The 25139-nt window shown below is 43.4% G+C and overlaps 1 protein-coding gene across 1 annotated transcript; it reads right to left on the bottom strand.

Moving 5' to 3' along the window:
* Positions 1-2347: 2347 nt before the first annotated feature.
* On the bottom strand, positions 2348-24440 carry LOC309601834 (LHFPL tetraspan subfamily member 2 protein-like; the record flags this gene model as incomplete). The annotated part of the gene is made up of 2 exons (XM_082335009.1): positions 2348-2604; positions 24011-24440. 2 exons carry the CDS (start codon positions 24438-24440, stop codon positions 2348-2350), a joined length of 687 nt encoding a protein of 228 aa, XP_082191135.1.
* Between the last annotated feature and the right edge of the window lie 699 nt (positions 24441-25139).

Raw genomic sequence — 25139 nt, 5'->3', positions numbered from 1 at the left:
ATTCCCATTATTGCACATCTCACACAAGTTTATATATATATATATATTAAAAAAAAGCTACAATTTTTAGAAAAAGGTCTATGGCTCTTTACAGAATATGTTTACAAAGTCAATCAAACCACAGATGTTTGAAGAATTTTTCAATACCACAAAACCAAAGTTAAACTGAACTAATTGGCACACAGGTTTTAAAGAATCCACAGCAAGTTCTTCTAGATCTTATGCAGTGCATGTACATTAAGAAGTAGTTAAACTCTGCAGCCCCCTCATTAAATTAATTAAATTAGTTTAAAGCTGATTTCTCTCTCTTCCCCCCCCCAACATCTTTGAAAGCTACTGCTGAGGTGAAATTCAGGAACAACTTTAAACAGCTGTCAAATTTAATGAGTGCACCCTACACCTGAATCTGCAATATATACCATCTTATCACTTGCTAGAAAAACAGAAATTCTGATTATTTTTTTCTGTATTTTTTCCCAGCCTGTCTTCTATCTGTGTTATGTGATGAACATGGCTATTCTTGCAAGTTAGTTGATTATGCTGTTACAGAGCAAGTTGATAGTATACCAGCAACAAGCAGAAAAGCTGGTTCTTCTTGGTTACAAATGCAAACAAAAGCAAAACATGCCACTGAAAATACTTCCTTTGTACTTAAAAACCCCACTATTAAATTTTTCCAAGCGTTCTGTAATAGGTAAAGCAAAAGCCGTGCGTGCAAGCAAAGCAAAGCAAAGCAAGGAATTCATTCACTATTTCCCATGGGCAGGCAGGTGTTCAGCCATCCCCAGGAAAGCAGGGCTCCATCACGCATAACGGTTACTTGGGAAGACAAATGCCATCACACCGAATGTCCCCCCCCTTCCTCCTTCTTCCCCCAGCTTATATACTGAGCATGATGTCATATGGTATGGAATAGCCCTTTGGCCAGTCTGGGTCAGCTGTCCTGGCTGTGCCCCCTCCCAGCTTCTTGTGCACCTGGCAGAGCATGGGAAGCTGAAAAAAGTCCTTGACTAGTGTAAGCACTACTTAGCAGCAACTAAAACATCAGTGTGTTATCAACATTATTCTCATCCTAAATCCAAAACACAGCACTGTACCAGCTACTAAGAAGAAAATTAACTCTATCCCAGCTGAAACCAGGACACACCACAATACTGCCTTTGAGAAAAGAATGTCGTTTGTGGCAAGGTCTGTTTTATTTCTGCTGATTTAGTTGGAAAAGGATCCATACTACATGTGGTTAAAAACATGGGAAAAGATCTTCCCAGCCATTTAGAATTTGGCATGACTTCCTGAAAAAATGTAAATTTCTTAAGGACTCAGCTGGCTCTGGGACGTGAGACATACTGATCTGTGGACTAGGAATGAGGTTTCACTGGCAAGAGAAAGAATAATACTGTTAAAGTCCAACGTGTGATCTACATTTGTAGGAGAAGCTAAAGCCCAGGCCAGGCTGTTGGCATTCACACCATAATGCCCAGCTGTGCCATGGGGAATGGGCATCTGCTTGGGATTTCAGGAGTTTCTAATAAAGGCTGTAGAAATATTTCTAACAATGGGATTTCTAACAATTTTATCAGAATCAGGTGAAAGCCAGTGTAACAACAGCTTCTTTGCCCAGTCAATGAAACCAGAATCATTTACCTGCTAAGTAACAAGTGGCATACACCTTGCACTATAAGTTTCAAGACAAAGAAAGAAACCTGGCAGGGACTCAACTTTAACTGCTTAAAGATTGGTGTAAATGGCGTCACATCAACTTTGCTCTCTCCATCATATACTTGCTATCCAAGAAGGCACTGTACTTTAAGGAAGTTCAGTATCAAAAAGCACCTCAATGAAAAGTATTGTACCAAATCAGGTGGTGGTAAAATATTCACAGGTGAGGGGAGCCCTTGGAAACAAAGCCTAATTAAAATAGGCTTCTCCTTTGTATAAGAAAAAAAACTGTGCTGGCTTTTATTATTTTAAATCCAAATTCTTCAAAGTGGCCAAGGTAGGTAAGACAATCCAATCAGTCAGAATTTGTCAGTTATAACAACAACATTCCTGCTATATACACATGATTCCGCACCTCCCCAATTGGATTAATAAATTCCACTGCGTCCTGATAATAGAATGAAACTAAAAAATTCCCCAAGTATTTACATTCTGCTTTCTTGGGATCCTTTGATCCTCATTGCCCAGCAAGGAACAAAGACCATTTCAGTAGTTCAGGGCTGGAACGTATGGGGCTCAATCACACAAATGGTGGAAACAAGTAATCGGATCTGCTTGTCCAGTCAATGGAAAGCAAATTAAGATCCACACGCTGGTGTTTTTCCCGATGATGTTTTTCCCACTGGAGTTAAAGGAGGCAGATAAGGTTTTTTCCTTCTTCTATTTCTTCTTGCACTTTGTCACTGGATGTAGCTATTTCAGCTTGCGCCGAGAAGACTGCACAGATGAACGTCAGAATAGTGCCACCAATAGCTGTGTAGAAAGACCAGCCCAAGGAGCAGTCTCCTAGTTTGTAAGCAGAAGCATAACGTCCACAATAGCTTATTGCTTTCTGGCATCCCCAACCTGCAGGGTAAAGTATCAAGCCTAAGATAAGGAAGAGGCCTAGAAATAAAAACAGAAAGAAAGGAGAGAAGTTTAACAAATGATCAATTTAACACCAAACACAGCCCATGTAGTGATGGTTATCAGGGTGACTACTCACTCATAAGTACCAGCATTGGGAGAAGATGACTCTTCCCCATCCATCCTTCTTTTACTGATTGTTCCCTAGTATATACTGTGTAGTGTTTTATCTAAACTTGGAACTATCCTACGATTTTTCTTATGAAAGGTTTGTTTCATATGATAATGACTTTGTTCTTAATTTTAATCCCTGTATTCCTTCTGCATTCTTTGTTTTCACACATTATTGCTAGGTATACAGAGCTTGCAAAACATTTGAGCATCTCTGCCTACTGTTTATACTTGCACATTTCAAATACTTAGGAATGTTTGCATCCACTTTTGAATTCATATTTAGCTAGCCCTCTTTCAGCTTTATTTAGTCATTCATCATAAACATTTTTGCCTTTTTCCTCTGGATTTTTCCTACCTTGAATTTCTTGCCTGGAAAAAATAAAATCTCAAACTGCATCTGCTTATTTGGCCACAGCAGGACATAGTAGACAAATAATACAGCCAGTTCAATAAGCTGCTTTCACAATGAAGGGATTCTGGAGTCAGACACAAATGAACGGATCTAAGTACCCACCGCCAGTGCATAGGTAACACTGGGATCCTCTAAACAGGTGATCAACTGCTGCAGAAGGAAAGCACATTTCTAGTGATGCATGAGCAAAAGCTTCAACTCCTGATCTTGCTAAACCACCTGAACACCCTGCTGTGCCTCAGCCTGGAAGTAAAAAGCTCAAACTAGATGTTTTGCCCATCTGATTTGTCACTCGTATTGATAGTTTTCTCTCCTATGAGGACCAGTCTGTATCTAAGCAGTGAAGGGCTTCATTAAGGAAATGAAAAGTCACATTAGAGTCCCTGTACACATGATGTGTCTTTGTACAAAGATGAGAGATTTAATCAAAATGCCTAATATGCTAGTGGCTACAATGCTCTCATCTGAACCCTGTGTATTGTGTTTGTGTGGCAAGGTTTTGATAGCAGGGGGGCTACAGGGGTGGCTTCTGTGAGAAACAATGAGTTAAAACCAGATCTCCTTCCTATAAGGTATACGATCATAGAATTGTTTAGGTTGGAAAAGACCTTTAAGATCAAGTCCAACCGTTAACCTAGCACTGCCAAGTGCACCACCAAACCATGTCCCTAAGTGCCACATCTACACATCTTTTAAATACCTCCAGGGATGGGGACTCAACCACTTCCTTGGGCAGCCTGTTCCAATGCCTGACTACCCTCTCAGTGAAGAAATTTTTCCTAATATCCAGTCTAAACCTCCCCTGGTGCAGCTTGAGGCCATTTCTTCTCGTCCTATCACTTGCTACTAGGGAGAAGAGACCGACCCCCACCTCGCTACAACCTCCTTGCAGGTAGTTGTAGAGAGCAATAAGGTCTCCCCTCACCCTCCTCTTCTCCAGACTAAACAACCCCAGCTCCCTCAGCTGCTCCTCATAAGACTTGTTCTCTAGACCCTTCACCAGCTTCTTTGGACATGCTCCAGCACCTCGATGTCCTTCTTGTAGTGAGGGGCCCAAAACTGAACACAGTACTCGAGGTCCAGCCTCATCAGTGCCGAGTACAATGGGACGATCACTTCCCTGGTCCTGCTGGCCACAGTATTCCTGATGCAAGCCAGGATGCCATTGGCCTTCTTGGCCACCTGGGCACACTGCTGGCTCATATTCAGCCAGCTGTCAACCAGCACCCCCAGGTCCTTTTCCACCAGGCAGCTCTCCAGCCGCTCTTCCCCAAGCCTGTAGCGTTGCATGGGATTTTGTGACCCAAGTGCAGGACCCAGCACTTAGCCTTGTTGAAGCTCATGCAGTTGACCTCAGCTCATCGATCCAGCCAGACCAGATACCTCTGCAGGGCCTTCCTACCCTCCAGCAGATCAACACTCCCTCCCATCTTGGTGTCATCTGCAAACTTACTGAGGGTGCACTCGATCCCCTCATCCAGATTGTTGACAAAGATATTAAACAGAACCGGCCCCAATACTGAGCTCTGAGGAACACGACTCATGACCGGCCGCCAACTGGATTTGACTCCATTCACCACCGCTCTCTGGGCTCGGCCATTTAGCCAGTTTTTTACCCAGCAGAAAGTGCACTCTTGCTGTAATACCATTGATATGGCATATAGCAACCATAAAAGTGATGACATCCAGTATTATATAACAAATAACATCATACAGTTCAGTTCATTGGCTATTCACACCCAAAATGAAATCCCCTTGAGGTACACATTGGACTTCCCCATCCTTCCACATCACCCACCAAGTGCACCCAGGTCCTTGAGCAAAAGCAAGCCCACAAATGGGTTTGATATTTAAAAACAGTAAACAGAACTGGCCCCAATACTGAGCCCTGGGGAACACCACTTGTGACCGGCCACCAAATGGATTTAACTCCATTCACCACCACTCTTTGGGCTTGGCCATCCAGCCAGATTTTTACCCAGCAAAGAGCATGCCCGTCCAAGTCATGAGCAGCCAGTTTCTCCAGGAGAATGCTGTGGGAAATGATGTCAAAGGCTTTACTAAAGCCCAGGCAGACAACATCCACAGCCTTTCCCTCATCCACTAAGCAGGTCACCTTAACATAGAAGGAGATCAGGTTAGTTGAGCAGGACCTGTCTTTCATAAACCCATGCTGACTGGGTCTGATCCCCTGGTTGTCCCATACATGCCATGTGATGGCACTCAGGATGATCTGCTCCATAACCTTCCCTGGCACCGAGGTCAGGCTGACAGGCCTGTAGTTCCCCAGATCCTCCTTCCAGCCCTTCTTGTAGATGGGCGTCACATTTGCTAACCTCCAGTCGATTGGGACCTCCCCGGTTAGCCAGGACTGCTGATAGATGATGGAAAGTGGCTTGGTGAGCACTTCTGCCAGCTCCCTCAGTACCCTTGGGTGGATCCCATCCGGCCCCATAGACTTGTGTGTGTCTACGTGGTGTAGCAGGTCGCTAACCATTTCCCCTTGGATTATGGGGGCTTCATTCTGCTCCCCGTCCTGTCCCTGTCTTCCAGCTCAGGGGGAGCATTCTGCTCCCCAGAACAACTGGTCTGACTATTAAAGACTGAGGCAAAGAGAAGGCATTAAGTACCTCAGTACCTATGTTTCCCCCCGCATCCAATAAAGGATGGAGATTCTCCTTAGTCCTCCTTTTGTTGTGAATGTATTTGTAGAGACATTTTTTTGTTGTCTTAACTAAATATTGTATGTAACTAAACATCAGGACAGCTCATAGGTATCAAAATTTGCTTTCTGTTTTCTTTAAAATTTTACTTATAAGAAGAGGAATAATTATGCAAAATAGTTTTTGCTTAAACACAACCAGTTTATCCAGAAAATGAATACAGCCTTCCAGATCCCATAAACATTACTGATTTAATTGTCCTGCACTGTAAATCCCTTTATTTAACCTGGTACCTTGAGGAAAATAGCTGGTAAATGTGTTATCATCTTCTAGAAGCGGGCTGAAAGTTGTGCTTTTTATGTACGCTGCTGGTTCATCCATAGATTTCAGCCAATCCCCAAATTTCTACTAAGTAATAAAATAGAAAAGTGGTTTTTTTCTACCCTATACTAACAGATTATACCAAACACAGCTGTAAAGACTTGTTTACATCTTTTTCAATTCAGTTAGTTACACTAGCCCATTTTGCAATATGTTAGGTTTTCTTAATTTTGTTTAAAGAAATTCAGCCAGATGCAAAAAACCTTCCTCATTGAGAAAGAAAAACTAGATCCTAGCTAGTAAGCAGTTAATATACACAAAATGCAAAAAACATTATCCAACTGTCTAAAATTAATGTCTATGAATGCCAGATAGTTCACAAAAGAAAGTCCTTCCTCCAGCGTTTTTCTAATGATGACACAACACCACGGGCATGTCATTATTCGTGGCAGCAAAATCCATTAGTGAGTGATATCCATTCTCTGTGAAGGGATTTCATCACTGCTTACATTTAAGAACCAGTGACAAATTTTATGCAGTGTTTCCTGGCTGATGATTGGCCAAACTGCATTAAGTATTGCTTTATCTTGGACAGACCTGGATAAGCTGTGCTTTCATCCTGCTGAGCCCAGCAGCTGTTTCAGACTAAAACCAAGCAATTCCTTCTCCTCTATTCATCACTAGTTTCCTGTTCTGTATAACCAGCGTGACTACGTGATGTATTTTTCTAACTCTACATTGGTATCGTCCAGTTGCCATTTTTCTCTAATAATCACAAGGTAGTTAAAAAATCACCATCACGCAAGTAAGAAACCAAATCTGAAATGTTAATGTAGCTGCTGCCACCAAGGAAGTTTTTAAGGTTTACCCCCCCCATCACTATCAAACCTAGAGAGCCTATGTTTAACTGCAAACCTGGCTTATGGCTGAGTCACAAGCAGGACTGAGAAGTTACATCCATCTCTTTTTACCAAAAACTGAGCACTGAAGAACTCCTGAAAGCTACTGGTTCATGTTATGTATGCCCCAAGCTGAAAAGCCATTACCCAAAACTCAGCCCCCCCCAAAAGGCTGCAGCACTGTCAAGTGTATTCATCAGGACTTTACTGAATTTTTTTTTTTAAGAGTATAGAAAATTCCTGGAGAAATATAGACCGCAGCCCACAGTTTTGATAAACTACAGCAGTTTTTTTCAAAGGTGAAAAAAAAATTTGGAGAAAAGTCTTAATTATGGTCTGTGAATACAGTCAGATTCTCGCCTGTTGTGGTTTCTTTTTTTTTTCCCCCTTAGATAGCTAACTTTGTGAATCCTATACTAGCCTAGCATAATAAAAGAAAAAAAAAGTAATGTTTTCACTACCGAACCTACCTTCTACTCCATTTCAGTGCAGACAGAAAGCTTCTCAGGACATGTGATATCCTGCAGAAAGTGGCATTTTCTACTTCCTGCAAAACTATGAACCACGTGTTCTCTGCGAAAAGGATCTGGCAATTAGGAGAAGGAGCTAAAAGATAAGGAAGTATTTATTTTATCAACGAACCATGAAAAACTAATGACTATACCCTTGAAGAGGAGCTAACAGACTGATAAAAGGGAACATCCTAGCGCCAAAGGTTGGATGATGATTGCCAAAGCAGCATGAGGACAGATAAAACTGGGTGAAAGGTAAAAGCAGCGAGGGAAGATCGAGACTATCGACTCAATTCAGGACTGGAAAGACTTGCCCCCCCCCCCCCCCCCCCCAGGAGCATGCGTGCTAATTTGCATAGCAAGCGAGGCTAATTTAAATACAGCAAACCAATAGAGCATGAAATGTTAATCACTAACCAATAAGTGTAATTTTGGGCGGGTTTATACTAATCATGTAGCAAGATAAATATGCTGTAGTTTTGTATGAAGATGTGCTAGCTTTGTGGAACTACCATTTAGCACCCATCTTTGTGCACAAACATGAATAAAATACCTCTGCACTGTGTGTCAGTTGACGTTTGCACAGCGGGCTAATGACCCCACTTTTGGAACAACACATGCACCTCTTCTCACTATCACTAATATTTATCATCATTTCTCATTTCATTAATACCTGGTTCCTACTTGCTAGGAAAAGTGAATAAAGATGATTCAGTTAAGCCACTTCAACATACCCACAACAGAAATGACATTCTTTGGATTTTTATGCTAACAACAAGTGGAGAGGCACAGACTCTTCACATATTCAGCTCAAAGCTCCAGTACCTGGCTGAGCTGCACAGCATACAAAGACCCCTTCCTGATTCTCCCTCCCTGCCCAAAAAGGGGTGCTCATATAAAAAGATCAAGAGGAGCTTTGCCTCCTGCTTCCTAGTAACTACAAAAGAGATAGTCACAGGCTATAGAGCTCATTTCAATGACTCCTGCAGCTTAAAAAAAATACACACAAGATGCTTTACCACTCACAGAGCAAACCATGGGCTAAAGCAGAAGCCAGCAATCCAAAGCACTTAACTGTCCAACTACCTGTAAACAGAGCAGCAGCTTCCAGAGACCCAAAAAAAAGAACCACCTCTGTGGTCCTGGGAACACAGATGCAGAGGGAAGGAAAAATGCCCGTGTGGAAAGAACAAGGTAAGATATAGCAGGGGTAGCAAGAGCAGGAGAGGTTATGATGCTGCTTGGAAAGGCAAGGTCTGCTTTTAAATAGGCAAAATGGTTAACTGTGATGATACAAATAGCTTGGCAGTCTCTATGCTCTTCCACCTTTGACCTAAGGAGCACCACACAACCATTTTATGCAACACGAAAAAGCCAGAGGGCTGTTTCTACGGCTAAAGCTGTAGCCTTGATCTACATCTAACACACATCCAAGCAGCTGCAGTTGAGCAAAAAACACTTACAGGCCAGTCTGTGACTAAACAATCCACAGGGGGAAAAAAAACATGGTAAATCCTCAGCACTGATTTCTCATACCAGCATCCACAGGGCAGAGCCTGGCCAGGTCCCTTACATCTTTGCTTCTTTGACAGAAGTTTATGCTTAATTGCCTATATCCTTGCCTTTCTGTAGCCACTGCCCAGTCCCTGGGGCTCGCCTGCCTGCAGCACTCTCATTTTGGTTATTTATTTGCATTACCACAGAGCCTGGCAGCTCTGCTCACAGTTTCTGCCTCCAATAGCCAACAACCTACTTTTCAGAAAAGGCACACAGAGACAGAGCGCAAGGCAGAAGCAAGGTAACCCCAACCAGCACACCGGCAATAGTTTCATCACATCCATAGCCCAATGATTACTAAGTTTTTCTTTTACAGCCTTTGCAACAAGAAAAGAAAAATGTCTTTATTGGGTTTGTGTGGCAAGGTTTTGGTAGTGGGGGGGTCTACAGGGATGGCTTCTGTGAGAAGCTGCCAGAAGCTTCCCCTATGTCTGACAGAGCCAATGTCAGCCAGCTCCAAGGTGGACCCACCGCTGGCCAAAGCTGAGCCAATCAGCGATAGTAGTAGTGCCTCTGTGGTAGCATATTTAAGAAGGGGAAAAAAAACTGCTGCGCAACAGCAGCCGGAAGAGAGAGGAGTGAGAATATGTGAGAGAAACAACTCTGCAGACACCAAGGACAGTGAAGAAGGAGGGGGAGGAGGTGCTCCAGGTGCCAGAGCAGAGATTCCCCTGCAGCCTGTGGTGAAGACCGTGGTGAGGCAGGTTGCTTCCCTGCAGCCCATGGAGGTTAACGGTGGAGCAGATATCCACTTGCAGCCCATGGAGGACCCCATGCCAGAGCAGGTGGATGCCCAAAGGAGGCTGTGACCCTGTGGAGAGCCTGCACTGGAGCAGGCTCCTGGCAGGACCTGTGGACCCATGGAGAGAGGAGCCCACGCTGGAGCAGGTTTGTTGGCAGGACTTGTGACCTTGTGGGGGACCCACACTGGAGCAGTCTGTTCCTGAAGGACTGCACCCTGTGGAAAGGACAAGTGGAAAGGACCCATGCTGGATCAGTTTGTGAAAAACTGAAGCCCATGGGAAGGACTCACGTTGGAGAAGCTTGTGGAGAACTGTCTCCCGTGGAAGGGACCCCACAATGGAGCAGGGAAAGAGAGTGAGGAGGAAGGAGCAGCAGAGACAATGTATGATGAAATGACTGCAACTCCCATTCCCTGTCCCCCTGCACCACTGGGGAGGGGGAGGAGGTAGAGAAATCAGGAGTGAAGTTGAGCCTGGGAAGAAGGGAGGGGTGGGGAGAAGGTGTTTAAGATTTGGTTTCATTTCTCATTACCCTACTCTGATTTGATTAGTAATAAATTAAATTAATTTCCCTGAGTCGAGTCTGTTTTGCCTGTGATGGTAATTGCTGAGTAATCTCCCTGTCCTTATCTCTACCCACAAGCCTTTTGTTATATTTTCTTCCCCCTGTCCAGCTGAGGAGGGGGAGTGATAGAGCAGCTTGGTGGACACCTGGCATCCAGCCAAGGTCAACCCACCACAATGTTGAAGCAAGATAAATGGGTTTTCAGTTGCTTGTGGATAGCACAAAGCAGCATGGGGGTGCGTGGTTTTTTTTTCTGAAGAGTCCCCAGGGCGGGGGTGGTGGTGGAGGAGGAGGCTGGATGGGCTGCACAGAGCCAGGAGCAAAGTATCCCGCTAATGAATGAAAGACATAAGAGAGTATGGCCTAGAGCTCACAAGGGGCTGGAAAGGGGAGCCAAGCGCCTTAGCCTTGGCATTCATTTATACTCACAGTGCACAGGAACACAAGACCAGCTCCTAGCACAATCTACCGATTTGTGTATAAAAGTTGCTTTCTGGATCAATTAACCGTTATAACTCTCAGGTTTCTTGAATTTGACTCAGTTATTCTTACACTTGACTCATTCAAATATTACTTCTGTATTTAATCTGCATTGTTCTGCTTTCTAAGCCATTTAATGCTGTAAATTGAGATTAAAACACTAAAGCTTTTGTTAGTCATAGAAGTACAAAGCTCAGTTTGTGTGTTGTATAATTTTATGTCAGCATAATCTGATGAAGCAACAATTATCTCCTGTCGACAGTTTGCCTTGAGATGGATCTGGCAGGAGGACAGTAAATATTAATGATACAGATTTTTTTTTTTAATAAATACTTTTTTGCTCTTGTCCCAGTGTCTTTGAACAGAAGCCAATCTTCAAGAGAAGATCTGTTAAAATGTTCTCATACTAACTATTGAAGGACGTGATTTAAGGTTTTCATGAATATGTCAAAGTTCTTCCTATTCTCAGAGCTCAGTTCTTGGCTTTAAATGCAATTTTCAAAAACTCACAAAACAGCATAAGGAAAATTTAAATTAACCTTGCATCCTCCCTACTTAAAAGACAAATATGACTTCAGGCATCAGCTTTTTGTGTAAGGAATTAACTTTGACTTGCCAAGAGATAGTCTTAAAAGATAGAAAGAGTTTTCCCTTGCTCTTAGAATAATACCAGCAACAGTCATAAATGAAGAGCCTGTAGATTGCACTTTGCAGGGGAGAGATGGGTGACAGGGGAGGGGGAGGTAAATAGAAGTATCCCTCTTTTTCTCTTTCCCAAATATTATATCTCTATAGAAAAAAGCTATGTAGACAGAAATTGAAAAGTATAGATTAAAATAGCAATGAAACAGAACAGTAAAATCAATTCAGCCCACACCTAAATAGTTTTTGTTTTTTTTTTTCTTTTAGAAGGACAGCTACCAACAAAGAAGTGAATTAATGTTGAGCTACAAAGGGTATTAAAAGTTTTTTTTTTTTTCACTTCATGTTAAAAATACTGTGTCTATTAGCTGAATACAGCTTACTACACTAGAGAAGAAATTTTATTCAAGCTACTGTAAATATTTTTCCTAAGTCACTTTCTTTTAACTCTGTGGGATTAGAGAGAATATTTTCTCTATATATGTTCTAATGAAAGTGTGCAAGCAATGCAGTAATTCTTGACTGAATTTGGGTACATTTTGAATATTCTTTTCAAATTTGTTTCAGCACTAGCTGATGGTTGCAGTTGAAGAATAATGGGTCATTTTTCAGTTTTGTTGTTAAAGGAGCAGCTGCTGCCTGAGCATTCACACACCATTCAGGGAGTCACACACACACCACCCAAGACTTTAACTGCTAGGACCGGAGTCCCTTCACAGCAGGCAGCTCCACTGAGCTGATGGGTGCCCCTTTTCGACTCCTCACTCACACACACACACACTCACCCTCGGGTGCTTTCTCTCCCCTCAGGCTCGACTCTAGGTTTCCCCGAAGCAGAGCCTCCGACATGACGTACGCCAGGCGAATTTATTGAGTGGTACAGCAGTGAAGAGCAGCTTGAGCTGGGTGCCTCCGGAGAGGGACCCTGAACAAAGAAATCCCTGGGCAATTATACCCTTACAGTCTGAGTTCCCCTCCCCTCATGTGATGGTTCGGTCCAATAGTAATATTTGGGTCTGGGGTCTTCTTGTTCCTTATTGGATCCTTTCCCTATCTCCAGGCAGGACATTCCTTTTCTTATCTTGAATAGTTGCAGCTTCTGCTGATGGTTGTGGCTACCTTATCTTCCTGGTTTGCACCGGTTTCAGGGCCTTCCTTCATGTAGCTAGGTAGGAATTCAGCATACAGTCAGCGTATCTAGGTGAAAGTTCACAGCTTGCAGTCTAAGGCTTCAACAGGCCTAACGCTATGTACTGGATTCTATTTGAGCTAGAAAGTGACTTCTACAACATTGTGAATGGTGTTTTTCAGAATGCGGCCATTGGAAGCATTGAAATTCAACTTGCAAGGACTCTTCATAGCAAGAAGAGTTCTCTTAAAAGGGTTTTTTGTGGGTTGTTATTTTGTTTTTTTAAGTAGCCCACTATAATCTTTAATCCTGCCAAACAGAGATTCACTGCTATAGATGCAAACCCCAGACACATTTGTATGCTTATTATGTAAGTAAGGAGAATAAAAAAAGAAGCGTAGTGCTATAGGCTAACTGTTATGTGAATGATGTTGGCATTACAAAAAAAGAAAGAAAGGAAAGCTGTTGTACTTCTCCTTTTACTGCCGGAGACCTCTGTTAAGGAGAATGAGATGAATGGCTGAGAAAATATCCCAAATAAACATACTGTGTAAAACTTCACTTTCACATAGGATCTTACTCTCTTTGGGCATGCTAACCTATTAACCTGGGACTTCTGGCATCAAATGGCAGCTTAACCCACCCCAGAGTGCTTCCCATGTTGACATATACTATGCACAAAGATTGCTTCTTGCCAATTAGCTCTACCCTGCACGAGCCCCTTTATTGCTTTCAAGTTTTTTTCTTTAAATTTGATTCTTCAGCCTGTGAAAGGCCCTGAAGGGCTGACTTCTGTGTTTCACTTGGGTGACCGAAACAGGATTTGTTTTAGAGGACTTCTTAACACATGGCTTGAGTAAGAGAATATTTCATCAATAGTTATGCTTTTTTTCCATTTCAGCATTCTTTTTCCAGTCTCTGTGGCTAAATCAGTGATAAAAGCTTTTACGACTGATTAGACCTGAGAGGTGAAGGCTAACTCAGCAGCATGCTTCACATAAAAAAGCGCTCTGAGTTGCAAGTCGGAAAGGCAACTTCTCTGGCACAGAGGCAATTTATGACATTTTAAAGGCCTAGAAAAACTGAGACAATAACTGTATTGGAGACTGAAGTGAACTTAACCGGGAATGAGTGGCAGAAGCACCCCACTGTGACTGGCCCAGAGGCTCCGTGCATCCTTGGCATAGACTACCTCAGCAGAGGGTATTTCAAGGACCCAAAAGGGTACCGGTGGGCTTTTGGTATAGCTGCCTTGGAGACGGAGGAAATTAAACAGCTGTCTACCCTGCTTGGTCTCTCGAAGGACCCTTCTATTGTGGGGTTGCTGAGGGTCAAAGGACAACAGGTACCAATCGCTACCACAATGGTGCACCGGTGGCAATATTGCACCAACCAAGACTCCCTGATTCCCATCCATAAGCTGATTTGTCGACTGGAGAGCCAAGGAGTGATCAGCAAGACTCGCTCACCTTTTAACAGTCCCATATGGCCAGTGCGATAGTCTAATGGAGAGTGGAGACTAACAGTAGACTATCGGGGCCTGAACGAAGTCACGCGGCCACTGAGCGCTGCCGTGCTGGACATGCTAGAACTTCAGTATGAACTGGAGTCAAAGGCAACCAAGTGGTATGCCACAATTGATATCACTAATGTGTTTTTCTCAATCCCTTTGGCAGCAGAGTGCAGGCCACAGAATAAAATGGCAAGATGGACGTCGTCAAATCCCAATGGATGTGATCAACAAAATAACAGCCATGTCCCCACCAACCAGCAAAAAGGAAACACAAGCTTCCTTGGGCATTGTGGGTTTTTGGAGAATGTATATTCCAAATTACGGTCTGATCGTAAGCCCTCTCTATCAAGTGACCCGGAAGAAGAACGATTTCAAATGGGGCCCTGAGCAACGAGAAGCCTTTGAACAAACTAAACGGGAGATAGTCCATGCAGTAGCCCTTGGGCCAGTCCGGGCAGGACAAGATGCAAAAAATGTGCTCTACACCGCAGCCAGGGAGAATGGCCCTACCTGAAGCCTCTGGCGGAAAGCACCAGGGGAGACTTGAGGTCGACCCCTAGGGTTTTGGAGTCAGGGATACAGAGGATCCGAGGCTGGCTATACTCCAACTGAGAAAGAGATATTAGCAGCATATGAAGGGGTTTGAGCTGCTTCGGAAGTGGTTGGTACTGAAGCACAGCTCCTCCTGGCACCCCAACTGCCAGTGCTGGGCTGGATGTTCAAAGGGAGAATCCCCTGTACACATCAAGCAACTGATGCTGCATGGAGTAAGTAAGTGGGTCACACTGATCACACAACAGGCTCAAATAGGAAACCCCAGTCGCCCAGGAATCTTGGAAGTGATCATGAAGTGATCATGATCATATCGCCAGAGAAGGAGGTGGAACGTGCTGAGGAGGCCCCACTGTATAATAAACTGCCAGAAAATGAGAAGCAATATGCCCTGTTCAGTGATGGGTCCTGTCGTCTTGTGGGGAAGCATCGGAGGTGGAAAGCTGCTGTATGGAGTCCTATAGGACAAGTCCCAGTAACTGCTGAAGGGGAAGGTGAATCGAGTCAGTTTGCAGAGGTGAAAGCCATCCAGCTGGCTTTAGATATTGCTGAACAAGAAAAGTGGCCAATGCTCTATCTCTATACTGACTCATGGATGGTGGCAAATGCCCTGTGGGGGTGGTTACAGCAATGGAAGCAGAGCAACTGGCAGTGCAGAGGCAAACCCATCTGGGCTGCCGCATTGTGGCAAGATATTGCTGCCCGGGTAAAGAACCGGGTTGTAAAAGTACATGACGTAGATGCTCACGTACCCAAGAGTTGGGCCACATCAAAACAATCAGCAGGTGGATCAGGCTGCTAAGATTGAAGTGGCTCAGGTGGGTCTGGACAGGCAACATAAGGGTGAATTATTTCTAGCTCAGTTGGTAGAGCATGGGACTCTTAATCCCAGGGTTGTGGGTTCGTGCCCACGTTGGGCACCAAAAAGGACTGTCGTGGTTTAACCCCAGCCAGCAACTAAGCACCACACAGCTACTCACTCACTTCCCCCTCCCCGGTGGTATGAGGGAGAGAATCGGAAGAGTAAAAGTGAAAAAACTTGTGGGTTGAGATAAAGACAGTTTAATAGGTAAAGCAAACCTGTGCACGCAAGCAAAGGAAAACAAGGAATTCATTCACTGCTTCCCGTGGCAGGCAGGTGTTCAGCCATCTCCAGGAAAGCAGGGCTCCATCACGTGTAATGGTTACTTGGGAAGACAAACGCCATCACTCCAAACATCCCCCCCTTCCTTTGTCTTCCCCCAGCTTTATATGCTGAGCATGATGTCATACGGTATGGAATAGCCCTTTGGCCAGTCTGGGTCAGCTGTCCTGGCTGTGCTCCCTCCCAGCTTCTTGTGCACCTGGCAGAGCATGGGAAGCTGAAAAGTCCTTGACTAGTGTAAGCCCTACTTAGCCACAACTAAAACATCAGTGGGTTATATCAACATTATTCTCATCCTAAATGCAAAACACAGCATTATACCAGCTACTAGGAAGACTATTAACTCTATATCTCAGACAAAACCAGGACAGTATCCACAGTATCCATATTCTATACCATCTACGTCACGCCCAGGTCCTACCCTTTCCAATACATTCTCATTAATCACCACCACTTTTCCAGGCTTTTGAGATATACACACAGATATCATTCCCTTAGTCCATGGGCCATCCCTCTATAAATGTCCGTTGAGTTCATTCAGTCCATGACTTTGGGCTTCATCTGTCATAACAGTCCTTCAGGGCAGGACAGATGGTGTGTGGTGTTGGGTTGTTGCATGCTGAAGCCAGTTCTGGTTCCATCACTGCTGCACCTTGCTTGGTTTCCTCAAAGTTCATTCTTCATTAATCTGGGTGATTCTTACTGTAATACCGTTGATATGGCATATAGCCACCATAGAAGTGATGACATCCAGTATTATATAGCAACTAACATTATATAATTCAGTTCATTGGCTATTTTCACCCCAAATCAAATCCCCTTGAGGTACACATCGGACTTCCCCATCCTCCCGCATCACCCACCAAGTGCACCCAGGTCCTTGAGCAAAAGCAATCCCACGAATGGGTTTACCTCTGCCTGAGGCAGGAGTAACCCAGACTGTCTTCCCCAGCATATTTTTTATGTGCACTACGGGGACTTTATCCCTCTCTACGGTATGTAAAAGTCTTGATTGGGCAGGGCCAGCTCGATTGGCAGATCCCCTAGTGTTGACTAACCAGGTGGCCTTTGCAAAATGTGTATCCCAGTGTTTGAATGCCCCACCACCCATTGCTTTGACTGTAGTCTTTCACAGTCCATTGTATCGTTTGATTTTCCCGGAGGCTGGTGCATGATAGGGGATGTGATATACCCACTCAATGCCATGCTCCTTGGCCCAGCTGTCTATGAGGTTGTTTTGGATATAGATAGATATATGATATAGAACATCTTCCTTGAAGGGATACCTTTCCTTCATACCTGACAGGAGTCGCCTCCAGAGGCTGAGGACTTGTGCCCCTTTTCCAATCACTTTGTCAATGCCCCCTTCCCTCAAAAGGGATCCCAGCTGCTTGGCTTCCCTACCCTCTAATTCCAGGCTACTGGCCCCGTTATCCCAGCATCAGAGCAGCCAGGTGACAATGTGCTCGCCTCGATGACGACTGAAATCTTTTCACATCTCTCACAGCTCACTCAAGGATAGGGATCGGGTGGTTTCTGTCTCGTTTACGAGTTCTGCCTCTTCTTCCTCCTCTCCTTGTGATGGCCCTGCTTTTTCATCATCCCTTTCTAAAGTGAGCCGACTTCTGCTTCCAAGATTTCTTCTTGTGTATAGGGGCGACTGATACTGGCACAGGTTGGTTCTCTGGTTCAGCTGCAGTGCCTGTCGCCGGGGTTTGAGCAGATACGGTGCCTGTCGTGGGGGTTTGAGTAGCTACAGTGCCTGTCGTGGGGGTTTGAGTAGCCACAGTGCCTGTCACAGGGGTTTGGAGTAACCGCAGTGCCTGTCGCTGGGGTTTCAGTAGCCATAGTTCCTGTTGCGGGTGTTGGAGTAGCTGCAGTGCCTGTGGCAGGGGTTTGAGTAGCCACAGTATTCTTAAATAGTTGTTTAACCCTGAGCAAGACCTGACACACATTCAGGAGACATAGCAATAGGAACATGCTGCTTTAAACATCCCAAGGATGTTCAAAGTTCTCAAAAGCTATTGTAATCAGCCTGGAGAAGAAGGGGAAGATGGAGGAAGGTGTCTCTCCCAAAGGTTGGCTCTCCGAGGAGAAAAAGTAAAAAGTGTAATTATTAATAATTTCCGATAGAAGGCTCCCGAAGTACAGAGGTGGCAGCAATGCTGAGTACAAATATGAGATTGATCTCATGACCAATAATTTTTTCATACCATAAGCCGGTGTTGTTACACAGTACAGCAAAGCGACGACCTTAATCCATTTCCCAGAGATGATAAACAGCACATAAATACTGATAAACAGCATATATAGCAAATGAGGTGTTACATAACACAACTCTGAGAACAAATAAAACAACTCTGAGAGCAAATGAATCAACATTGTGACCAGCGATTACTAAACTAATATAATGAATGCTTATAACAAATTTGTCTTAACACGCTCTGGTCAGATCTGTCATTATCTCAACCCTTCGAGCCCCACGTTGGGTGCCAAAAAGGACTGTCATGGTTTAACCCCAGCTGGCAACTAAGCACCACACAGCCGCTTGCTCACCTTCCCCCTGCCCCGGTGGGATGGGGGAGAATCAGGGAAAAAAAAGTAAAACCCTGGAGAAATGAGCTGATTTTCTTGTGTATTTTTTTCTTGTTTATAGGGGCAACTGATACTGGCACAGCTTGGTTCTCTGGTTCAGCTGCAGCATCTGTTGAAGGGGTTGGAGTAGCCACAGTGCCTGTCACCGGGTCTTGGAATATCCTCATTGTCTGTCGTGGGGGTTGGAGTAGCCACAGTGCCTGTTGTTTTGTCATCAGATCCAGAGACCTTCTCTTCCCGTTGAGGGTTCTGAATAGTGTTGAACAGGGCTCAGTAGGCATGGACCAGGCCCCAGCACGTTGCAGTGATTTGTGTCTCTCTCGAGTTGCCAGGGTGACAACATACTTTTTCCAAATACTTTACTAATTTTTCAGGATTCTACAGTTGTTCAGGGGTGAAGTTCCAAAACATTGGAGGTGCCCAATCTCCTAGGTACTGCCCACTGTCCTAGGTTGCCCATGCTCTCCCACACACCCTGCCACTCATAACTATCCAGCCTCGGGGCAGATCTCTGGATGATATTCTTAAACTGCTTATTAACCTTAGACAAAACTGAAACAATATTCCCAAGAAATACCAATAGAAGTATCTTAACTACCCAAGGATGTTCAAGATGATACTGAAAAGTTGTTGTAATGAAGGAGGAAACATCATAGAAGAAGGCAGCGAAGGTGCCATTCTGTATGTCCTCCACAGAAAACCTCTCAGAGGAAGAGGTATAATTGCTAATTGTCTCCATGAGGTGGTACCCAAAGTACAGTAATGGCTTCACTACAGAACCCAAATACCAGATAACGCTCAAGGTCAGTGTTATAAAAACAAATCTCCCAGGCAAAACATCACTAATCACTGCAGAGCACAGCAAACTGCAAAACCCAACACCAATCTTTAACCTGTACAGCAAAAAAGAAGAGCATGGTGCAGATCAGATAAACTACGATCGAGAACAGATGAATCAATATTATGACCGGCAACTGCTAACAGATAGAAATTCCTTAATACACTCTGGTTAATCTGTTATTACCTCAAATCCTTCGTGCCCCACATTGGGCACCAAAAAGGACTGTTGTGGTTTAACCCCAGCCAGCAACTAAGCACCACACAGCTGCTCACTCACTCCCCCCTCCCCAGTGGGATGGGGGAGAGAATTGGAAGGGTAAAAGTGAGAAAACTTGTGAGTTGAGATAAGAACAGTTTAATAACTGAAATAAAATTTAATAATAATAATAATAATAATAATAATAATAATAATAATAATAATAATAAATTGTAATGAAAGGGAAAATAACAAAAAGAGAGAGAAATAAAACTCAGGAAAAACAAGTGATGCAACAGCTCACAACCCGCTGATCGATGCCCAGCCAGTCCCCCAGCAGTGATCAACACCCAGCCAGTCCCCGAGCAGCGATCGCTGCCCCCTGGCCAACTCCCCCCAGTTTATATACTGAGCATGACATCATATGGTATGGAATAGCCCTTTGGCCAGTCTGGGTCAGCTGTCCTGGCCGTGCCCCCTCCCAGCTTCTTGTGCACCTGGCAGAGCATGGGAAGCTGAAAAGTCCTTGACTAGTGTAAGAATTACTTAGCCACAACTAAAACATCAGTGTGTTATCAACATTATTCTCATCCTAAATCCAAACCACAGCACTATACCAGCTACTAGGAAGAAAAATATCTCTATCCTAGCCAAAACCAGGACAAAACACAGGGGCCTGCTCAAGTGTTGAGGTTGAGATAATATATGCGCTGCTAATTTAGCTTCTGCTTCCTGACACACAGTCAGGATGTCGCTGGCAGGTCATGGCTCACCTGCACGTCCGTCAGCCGCCAGCCACGCTGCCAGCTGTGGGGAAGGGTCTGTGTCCACCCAGCCACGAAACCGGGGGCCAGCTCTGCCAAGCTGTGCCCTTAGAGGTTAAAAAAAAAAAGCCAAGAAAAATTATTGATTGATGAATTTTGGAAAGGAAATTGTGTCAGAGACAGAAGGCTGAACCTGTTTTAGGCTCTGTCCTAAGCTCCCCCCTACCCTCCTTTTGAGGCCAGGATATGTTTAGATTATATCACAGTGAAGTACCAAAGCTGAAATAAGGCTTATAAACATATATGCAAGTATCCTATATCCATACCAAGATATGTCAATAGGGGATCATCAATTATTTACTTCTTATAACTAGATGATTACTGTGAAAATTTACTTTGAATTGTTTCTTATTAGCTACCATATAATGACGTATTGCCTCTTCTAGCCTCTGCATTTCAAGTGATTCACAGATTGTAAAAATAGAATACTTTCCCCAAAAAGACGTTCAAATGAAAGTCTGCCTGGCCTTCTTGCTGCTGGGTAGCAATTATCTATTTAATTACATGGCTCCATTCTTTGCACTTTATTGCAGAGAAAAGATGCTTTTCCAGATGAAACAATCCTCAAACATTTCAAAACCAGGGCCACTGATTACTATTTCTACAGCTCCAGAATGAAAGACCCTGCAGTCTGAAAATGAGTGGTAGAAAGTCTGGCTCTATAATAAAGGAGTTACAAGAGTTTAAACAAGAGCCTTATTTTCTTCCTTTATAGCTTTGTATTTCTAATTTTCTGTCACAAAAAAAAACCCCTCTGTGCACCAGATATGTGTATGGCTCCTTCCTGCTGACCTAAATGAGAGTTTGCATGTTTCTCCAAGGGCCGTAACAGAACAGATGTGGCTGTGTTCTGTAATTTCACCGTAGGCATCATACAGGTCACAACCAATGTTGCTAGACTTAAAAGATATATCCAGTATATGTTATTTTTTTTCATTATGAATTCCAGGAATAAATTAACTTGCTGTATGTTTTTAATTATATTAAATCTCCACAGCAAAGATATAGATTTTAAATGAGATGAAGTCTGCAAGATCCTGAGTTCCTGTAGATGACTCTACCATGGGTGCATCTCATCTTTGAAAATATGTTTGACATACTTGCAAATATCGGACTGATATAGGCTGATAAACAAAATGATTTTGTTAATTCTTCTTCTACGCTTATTAAAAACCATAACTGTTCAGATTTGAAAGAATGATCTTACACTTAAGACGATTAAGGCAGGGTTGTATCTTGTTCTCTGGTCAGAGCATTAGTCTAGCTATCATAATCCTTGTATGGATTAACCAGGCCAACAACTGTCCTTCTTGAACAAATTGCTTAAGCATTTTCCAAAACTCAAGAACTGAGAAAGTTTAAATTAACAGCTGTGATAAGTCATAAAGAAAATACTTCCAACTAAGTAAGCAGATGCTGTAATGCTACTGGCACAAAAGTAGCAGTGGACCCAATAAAATTAATCTCGAGAAAATGAGTTGCTAGCTGCAAGATGCCTGGCTGCCAATACTGGTAGGCGTACTTCTCATAGCAATGGTTTCAGTAATGTGATGTTTCAATTACCCAGTTTCATGCTGTGTCATTATCTGAATTATAAGAAGGGAAGTGCTTCTATCCTCAGTACAGCTCAAAAAAGGACTGATCTATCCCCTAACATGTAAGAAATGCTTTGTCTACCATATTGTTCAAGTCTTGAGGCCACAAGTCCCTTTACAGGTACATCTGGTTTGATAGGGGTTGGACTAGATGACCTTTAAAGGTCCCTTCCAACCCAAACCGTTCTATGATTCTATGATAATAAAACATAAAACTGCCTTTGCACATATTTTCTCACAAATACATGGTCTCCAGAACAGTTTTCTAAGATATAAGAATCTACTTCCTGCTAATCTTGATGTTTGACTAGATATTTTGAGATGGTATCAGAGTTGTAAGTAAGGTTATCTTTTCAATAGACCCAAGTCTGACATGCCAAACATCTACTTATGCTGTTAACCACTCTCTCCCATACAAATACACTTCCAACAGAAAAGAAGTAATATCATCTCTTGAAAATCAGGTTTCATGGATTATTTCTGAAGCATGGGGTAAGAAAGCAAGGAGATAAAACCTTCTCCTGGCTCTAATCTGCACTGCAGAGCTGCTTACCTGTCGCACTGGTGATGGCAAATCCTGTAAACCAGGAGTGACTACAGCAAAACCTGTAATTTTTATCTAAAGGATAAATTAGATAAAGCAGATAATTAATCTGCTAATTGTATGCCATCATCTGAACAAAAGCATCTTGAGCCAACTTAGGGATCTAATTCTGCCCCAGAAGCACAAACCTTACATTGTGGGTGATGCAAAATAAGCATTATGCTTTTATACTGAAATTGCATGAAATGGAGGAAGGTGAGAGTCACTGCGCTAGTGCTTTAGGAGCCAGTGCAGGCTGGTCCCTGGCCCATACTGCTGGCTCCGGAGGGCTGCAGCGGGCACCAAGTTCAGTTTTTGTCTACTTCCCCACGTGTGTTTAGAATAAGATTAATTTACGCCTCAACTAAGCAAATGAAACCAACCAGCTTCATAAAGGTTTGAACACCTACCGTTACACCTGTCTAGGTACGGCCACCGCAGACGTGTTTGGCCGCCTCAGTAGAGATGAGGAGGGGGGAAGCTGGATTCTCATTTTGAGCAAACAAGTTAAAACTCCTAATTTTTATTGTAATGAAACCATTTTATGAATTGAAAACATCTGCTTAAGAGCATCACCAAGAGGGAAAGAGGAGGTGGTCCTGTTCATTCCTTCCCTCCTCACAGGTCTCCGAGGGCTGCCAGAGGTAGGGCAGAAGACCACCCTCCTCCTCCAGATGAACACAGTCACACAGCACAAAAGACAAAAACCCATGTACAGGACAGATTCTCCCCATGGCTTGATGGTGAGTAGAGAAAGCCAAATACTGCTCTAACTAGGGCTGTCCAGTGTTGGTTTACATAGCAGTCACTTAATCTGTGTAAAATCCCCGGGTTTAAGCAGAAACACTAAATCTCTAGAACCAATTCATCTTTTCAGGCAAAGCACAGCTGAGACTTGGACAGTGAAGAAATAAGCTCACCGGGCTGTGTAATTGCAGCTGAACAATAAGCTGGCTAAAGGAAGGGTTTATTGTAAGGTATCGCTTGTCAAGCTCACAGCCTTGAAGGATGCTGCTTAGTATGAAACCATGGGCGTGCGACTCTGCAGGCTGTTCTTATCCCTGAGGTGGTATTTGCTCTCACCACAGTCATGAAGTGTCTGAGACGCTGAGAGAACTGCCTTCGGTCCATGGAAAAATTACTAAAGTAGTGAGAGGAAGATAGACTGCCTTAACAAGAGTATTAACTTTGTTCTCTGCTGGTAACAAAGGAGAGAAGTTTTTGTTACTGAAAGAAATTCAAACAGAGAGGAAAAAACTGACCAGCAAACAAAAGCAACACTGGTCAGTTCATTTTGGCACACACCAGACTGCAATCCTGCTGCCAATGTCAATGTATTACATGCTGTGTAGCTATAAATTTCAGTTGTGTTTGAATAAATACCAGCATATAGAAATGCTTTGGGTCTGCCTAATGCAGTCTGTTTGTAGACAGGACAGAATCGTTGTTTCTTCAGCTGAATGGTACAAAAAATAAAATCTTTAGTTGCTCTCAAAGTACACGTACCTGCAATCCCTTGTAGCAGCCCACAGACATTAAAAATGCTTTTCTTCATAATACTCTGCACACACATAGTAAAGACAGACACAAATGCCATGGCGCAGAGAATCATGATTCCCAAGGCTAGGAAAATAGCGGTTGCCTGCCAGAACCCACTGGCAATCTCATTGAAGTTTTCGGCATAAGGACCACAAAGTGTGTCTCGTCTGGAAAGCTGCATGTGGGAGATTCTGGTGCAGCGCCCGTAGATGCCCAGCGTCAGATGGTAAGGCTCCTGCAACCCCCCTGTTCTGTTGTCCATGTCCTCAGAGCTCAAAGGCTTTGCTTTGCCAATCAGCCAGTCTGCACTCATGAAAGCAATGAGCTCTGTGAAAGCCACAACAATACTCAGGAGAGTCCATAGCATTGACCGACATGTTACAATGACATGACACATATTGATGTCCAGTGCTTATGATCAGTGCAGCTGACAGTCTTAAAATCCAAGCATGAAGGGGAAAAAATAAATTAAGAAAGAAAAAAAAAGACCCTAAGAAAATCACTGTGGCTGTTCTGCTTGCTCTTTCAGCTCTCTCACAACGGCCAAGATGAAATTTCTCAGGAGAAAAAGTGAATGGCCCCAAGTTTTGCAAGCAGTACAGTAATTTGTTCTCTCCATTTAGTTCCTCCTTTTTTCTTTCTGGGATGCTGATCTCTGAAGTACACTTTTCTTTCTTAACATTCATATTGGCACATGACACTGCAGGCTGGCGGGGGAGGCCGCAAGGACTGCCCACTGTTTGACAACACACACCTACAAGAAAAAAAAGAGACAACATGTCAGCAGTGAGAAAAAAATTTTCATTTCCATCCCCACAATGAACCAAGATCTCATGCAGATCCACATCAACATACAAAAGCTCTAATGAGGGCCTGTCAAACAGAGCCTGCTGAAAACCTCCCGGGTTCATCGAATATACCTTTTGTAATAACAGAGAGCTTAAGTGTCAGCCTGCCAAAAAAAAATTAATTCTCTCAGTATTTCCACTTTAAATAAGTCCACTATAAGCCTACATTCTTCTGATGTCATCAGCACAATTAAAGAGAATATAATAGAAAATGTCTTTATTTTTTAAGATAAGTTGCAAAAAGCTCT

The sequence above is a fragment of the Platalea leucorodia genome (genome assembly GCF_965183815.1).
Source record: "Platalea leucorodia genome assembly, chromosome: W".
NCBI lineage: Eukaryota > Metazoa > Chordata > Aves > Pelecaniformes > Threskiornithidae > Platalea > Platalea leucorodia.
The sequence above is the reverse complement of the archived record's forward strand: the minus strand, read 5'-3'. Positions and strand labels throughout refer to the sequence as shown.